At 36.5% G+C, this 6,090-nt stretch overlaps 1 protein-coding gene across 1 annotated transcript; it reads left to right on the forward strand.

The window, feature by feature from the left end:
* Positions 1-281: 281 nt before the first annotated feature.
* On the forward strand, positions 282-4,933 carry STEAP4 (STEAP4 metalloreductase). The gene is made up of 4 exons (XM_006925709.2): positions 282-734; positions 1,405-1,932; positions 3,186-3,350; positions 4,691-4,933. Exons 1-4 carry the CDS (start codon positions 282-284, stop codon positions 4,931-4,933), a joined length of 1,389 nt encoding a protein of 462 aa, XP_006925771.2.
* The last annotated feature ends 1,157 nt before the right edge of the window (positions 4,934-6,090 follow it).

A 6,090-nucleotide genomic window follows, 5' to 3' on the forward strand; every position in this document is an offset into this window, starting at 1 on the left:
GTAACTAAGCGTACAATAAATGTAATATCATTGCAAAACATGTCCACAGTAAGTGTCTTGGTTTTTCACTGCATCTCTTTATCCAGCAAAAGTTTTCCACCAATGATTTTGTTGACTAAAACCCATATAAGAATATATATGACAATTTTTACTGCTTCCAAATTTTGCGAATACCCTTAATTCAGAAGCTTAGAACAACATCAGTCAACCACTGTTTCCTGGAAGTAACTCTCATTAATTTTTCATACTTTGTTGGATATTTGTGTTATTATCTTTCAGTTATGGAGAAAACTACAGATACAATTCCTCTTACTATGAATTCTTCAGAAGAACAAGGGACTGTGTGTATTTTTGGAACTGGAGATTTTGGAAGATCACTGGGACTTAAAATGCTCCACTGTGGTTATTCTGTTGTTTTTGGAAGTCGAAATCCCCAGAAGTCCAGTCTGCTGCCCAAAGGTGCAGAGGTCTTGAGCTATTCAGAAGCAGCCCAGAAATCTGACATCATATTCCTAACAATCCACAGGGAGCATTATGATTTTCTCACAGAACTAACTGGAGTTCTCAATGGCAAAATATTGGTTGATGTCAGCAACAACCTCAAAATCAATCAGTACCCAGAATCTAATGCAGAGTACCTTGCTCAGCTGCTGCCAGGAGCTCACGTAGTAAAAGCATTTAACACCATCTCAGCCTGGGCTCTCCAGTCAGGAGCACTGGATGCAAGTCGGCAGGTAAGATTAAATGATAAATTTATGCTCAGTCTTTAAAAAGTGAATGTTTTAATGTGTATTTACCTCAAAGATTCCAAAATATAATTCCAAAATAAAATACCGACTAAACATTTCATACTGCTGATATCTATGTGCCATGAATAGTTCTCTTGGGTTTAACCAAGCAGGGTAGTCAATTGTGATTTATTTCCCACTGTCTGTACTCTCAGTTTTTTTTAGTTTGATGGAACCCAATGGCGTCAGTCTCTGGAGGCCTTTTGTCAACACTGGAAGAATAACACAACTAAATTATTGATGGATATCCTTTCCATTCCCATTACCATTGTATAAAACTTGTTCCATTTATTCACTGAGATTAGAAACAATCCATAAATGATGCAGCACCCCCAAATACAAAAGAAAGATCCAACTATTCACATTGTGGAGAACCACATCTTATCATATTAGTGTGGAGTGCCTAAAACCAGTCTCAACTTGAAACCCTGGTACTTAGTTATCCAGTACACTTGTACAAGTTTGAAACATTATCTTGTTAAATACGTTGATTCAATATCCTTGTTTGAAAAGCAGTTCACTACTACATGTCTTTGTTCTGAGTGGTACTTAATATAAACTTTCACAATAATTACTAAAGAAAGAATAAATACAAAATGAATTATCTTTAACCCAGGTGTTTGTCTGCGGAAATAACAACAAAGCCAAGCAAAGAGTGATGGATATTGTTCGTACTCTTGGACTGACGCCATTGGATCAAGGATCTCTCAAGGCAGCCAGTGAAATTGAAAACTACCCACTGCAACTATTTCCAATGTGGAAGTTCCCCTTCTATTTGTCTGCCGTTCTGTGTGTCTTCTTCTTTTTCTACTGTGTTGTAAGAGAAGTAATTTACCCTTATGTTTATGAAAACAAAGATAACACATTTCGCATGGCTATTTCCATTCCAAATCGTGTCTTTCCAATAGCAGCACTTACACTGCTTGCTTTGGTTTACCTCCCTGGTGTTATTGCTGCCATTCTGCAGCTGTACCGAGGTACGAAATACCGCCGATTCCCAGACTGGCTTGACCACTGGATGCTCTGCAGAAAGCAGCTTGGCTTGGTAGCACTGGGATTTGCCTTCCTTCACGTCCTCTACACACTTGTGATTCCTATTCGTTATTATGTACGATGGAGGTTGGGAAACCAAACCACTACCCAGGTAAATCTCTATTCACTTGTATTCTCCTACTCCTTAAATCAAAGAGGAATCTTGCTATGTCATATTCCATTCCCAATTATAGGAAATCACTCTTCTAAGCATCTTTATATTTTAAAGTAACTAGAATTAGACACCTCATGTCTGTTTCTTTGTTTTGTTTTTAATGAATCCAGTTGAGGTCTCATACAACTCTTGAGAATGAAAGTTAACTTCCCAGGTTCACTTGGGTTCAGATCTGTAGTGCTAAGACTGCCTGGGATCATGACAAACTGAAAGATTTGGTGGGTCAGGAAAACTTATGACACCTACTTATATTCCTTTGGGGACAGTCAATAAATGTAAATCAATGTGTTTTCAAGCTTCTATTTTTATGCATGCTACTTGCTTTTGGAAGTCAGAACCAACTATCTTATAAGGGGGCTGGTCCAATATGTTTACAGGAATGTAGACAAATTCACAAAAGGGTGCTTATAACTCCATTAACATTTGACTTGAGGGAAATTGTCACCAATTTAGCTTAGAAAACTAAATAATTCTGAGCAAATGTCAGGCAATATATTCTGTAGAGTCAAAAATTCAGAGAGAATCAAGTCAGGGAGTCTAAAAGCAGTCCCAGAGGAAGTGCTATATATAAGTTCTAGTTTGGAAATAACTGGTTTTGATCAACCTTACTTCAGTCTCAAAGTTTATTAGTCAATAACTCATTGATGGTACTTCTGTGGTTTTCTCTACATTACTTCCCCCAACAAATACAGGGGAAGTTCTTGGGTAAGAATCACATTTACTCTTAATCTGTAGTGTGACAGACTTGATTCTATAGTACAACATAATAAACCTGAAAGAACTCAGACATTGTGTGTGTGAATAATCAGCATGTAAAGCAGAAAAACAGAATTTTGATGTAATCATTTGAGAACATCAAGTTTTGCTTGGGGAACAAGAAACCATATGGTAAAGAAGGTTTAAGTAAAAGTTTACTTTGTTTTAGGATGTATAGGGTTGATTAAAACTCCCTATATGACTCCTAGAGTCAAGTATAATAATGAAGTCCCAGCAGAACCAATTAGTTTTTCTACCAAAAACATAATTTCTAAGTGCATTTTTACAGTGATTTGCAAATGATTATTAAGAAATGTCATATAATTTGCCTTGAGCAAATAAATAAACCATGCAGAGATATTGTCAGTCCCCTTAAAAGTTTGGGCCGTTTGTAAAAAAATGTAATTTTTAAAATTGCTTATAATTTTTCTTAGGCAATATCCAAGAAAGAAAATCCATTTAGTACCTCTTCTGCCTGGCTTAGTGATTCATACGTGTCCTTAGGAATTCTTGGATTTTTCTTGTTTGTGCTCTTGGGGATCACTTCCTTGCCATCAGTTAGCAACGCGGTCAACTGGAGGGAGTTCCGATTTGTCCAGGTGAGGACTTCAAGATCTAATTTACTTTTATTGCAAAATGAGTCTGGCTTTACAAATATTCTTATTCTTCTCTCATACCATGCATAAATTTTCATTTTGCTCCATCACTTCCCTAGCAATCTCATAAAAATAGCAATTGAAACAAGTTCAAATTAGAAAACGCTAAACTCTGGTACCAAAAGGCAGATTCCATAATGGTTTGATTTCCTAGCAGGACATCCCTTGCCAAGATTCCTGACTACTCCCACAGCCACAGCTATGGGTATAGAGTGAAAAGCACCAACAACTACTAAACTTTGTATGTGGAGGTATACTAGGTATAAGGTGAAGAAAAACTCAAAGACAAAATTTCTACTTCTGAAATCAACCTTAGAATATAGATATTTTGATATGTAAAGGCATATATTAAAGTTTAAAACCTTTGAAGCAAGAAATGCTAGAATGTCATCATACCAGACAGACTCAGTGCTGGCCTGTAAGAAGGAAAACGGTTTCTTCCCACAGATAAACTACCAGACACGGTTAGTAACTATTCTTATAGACCAGTGGTCCTCAAACTGTGGTACCTAGACCAGCAGCATCAGTATCACCTGGGATTTTGTCAGATACACAAATATCCTGGACCCACTAAGACACAATGCATCAGATGCTCTGGACATGTGACCCAGGAATTTGTTTTGACAAACTCTCCTGATGACTCTGATGAATGTTCACTGTGAACCAGTATAATTAGTAACTGAAATTAGATTTGAAAATATAGAACTATTTGAATTTCAAAAGTCTTGCAGTTTGTCTCAGGGACAAAATGCAGTCAACATTTTCTCATGTTAACAGTTATTCAAGGCATTAAGATAGAAATAAACATTTAGCTTTAGTATTTAGGCCAAGCAAACAAAAGTAAAGTTCGGTAATTGCTCTTTATCGTGATAGAAATTAGCTAGCATCTGCTCTTAGTCAGTAACAGAGACTGCTGTGGTGCTTCTTGAGAACCTACTGTGTCTTACTCATCTCTGGCCTCCAGAAAAGGTGTTTTAACATTTGGAAAGAAGGCAAGGTAACTCACTTATCTTAACTAAAGAGTTTACTCCTAGGAAACTGTCCCATTCTGCCAGGTTAAGATGAAACCACCATGTTATTTGTAAGAACAATCATTTTTAAGTAAAATATTTATCATCCTGAAGGAGGGTTAATGCTTTCTTCTTCAGTACTTAGCAGAGTGTTCTAAATATGATAGGTTTCAAAGATTTGTAGTTGTTAATAAATATCCTTCATTAGCTAAGAGTGTTTTGCTTTAAAATGTAAATAGCGTCAAAGTACATATTTTTTTTTCTTGCTTATAGTCCAAACTGGGTTACTTGACCTTGATCTTCTGCACAGCCCACACTCTGATATATGGCGGAAAGAAATTCCTCAGTCCTTCGATTCTCAGATGGTGTCTTCCTTCAGCCTACGTGATAGCACTCATCATTCCTTGTACCGTGCTAGTGCTCAAGTTCATCCTTATCCTGCCATGTGTCAACAAGACTCTCACAAGGATCCGCCAGGGCTGGGAAAGACACTCAAAAGTCTCAAATTGGCATTGAATAGAAAAACAGATATTTAAAGCAAATTTCAATTCCCCCTGACTTCTCAACCTAGAGTTCTGTATTCTATGTTTAGAGAAGAATGGGCACAGTTAAGAAAGCATTCTTTTCTCACAATGGTCTGAAGTTTGTGAACAGAGAGAAAATGTTGTCAGACAGTTGAGAAATTGGAAGAGAACACCATTTTATCTCAGATTAGTGATGAATTAGTGTAGGTCCCTGCTTCTTTTCCCTGAGGCAGCGGGGCTGAGATCCAGATTAGCTTTGTGGCTTCACACTCAGAAGCTTCTCATTGTGCCTCCCAAGCATAATCTAATGTTTTACAAAATCCAGGGGAAGTATATGCAACTTCCTTCTCTGGTTCAAGGGCTGAGTGGAAAGGAAGAGAAAACAGTAAGGTGGTGGCCACCGATAAAGACTTTACGACCTGTGTCTGAAGATGAGAGCCAAATGAAGTAAAAGGAAAGATTTGTTTTGTTTTGTTTTTTTCAACGTGAAGGTGATTATAAATATTGTCCTAGAGAATTCTGTAGTTAAATATGCTCTTTGATTTTGCTTTTACCAATATGAATGTGTACAGTGAGAATTATTTTACAACACAACAAAAATATCACAGTATATGCAAATCTATACAGTTGTCATAAGATTCCTCCTCTTCAAGGAATAGGTGTAGGAAAGATTGAGTTAAAATTGAGGGATACCCACTTGGATTTTCTCAAAGAACTATAAGCAAGGAAAGTTTGATAAAAGCCCTTGCACAAAAAGTTCAAATAAGCCAGAATTTTAAATAGCAAGCTAAATAAGTTTTGTGAAGTTGCACTAGATAAGGTTTTGTTTTGTTTTAGGTATTGTGGTATGCTTTGTAAATAATGCATTCCAAATATTTCAATATTAATCACTTATGAAATGAATTTCTTGTATAAAAAGGTAGTTTCTATAATTTTTCATAGTTCATTATAATTTTAAGCAGTGAAATTAAATGAATAATGAAAAGTATAAGTTTGATGTACGGATGAGAATTATGGAAAGTCTTAGGGCAGAGAGATGTGAGCAGTAGCTGTTACGTGACACTTAGTTCTTTCTCAGATTCTTGCTGGAATGCAAGATAATTCTCTGTTTTTCTGTACTGAGAGTTTCATTTCCTAGATGACCTTCAG

This window comes from Pteropus alecto, unplaced genomic scaffold (assembly GCF_000325575.1).
Source record: "Pteropus alecto unplaced genomic scaffold, ASM32557v1 scaffold69, whole genome shotgun sequence".
Lineage (NCBI taxonomy): Eukaryota > Metazoa > Chordata > Mammalia > Chiroptera > Pteropodidae > Pteropus > Pteropus alecto.

Coding starts and splice junctions, on each gene's coding strand:
- STEAP4 (XM_006925709.2), top strand. CDS start 282: ATGGAGAAAACTACAGATACAATTCCTCTTACTATGAATTCTTCAGAA. Junction 1,933..3,185: donor GAAACCAAACCACTACCCAG/GTAAATCTCTAT, acceptor AATTTTTCTTAG/GCAATATCCAAGAAAGAAAA. Junction 3,351..4,690: donor GGGAGTTCCGATTTGTCCAG/GTGAGGACTTCA, acceptor TCTTGCTTATAG/TCCAAACTGGGTTACTTGAC.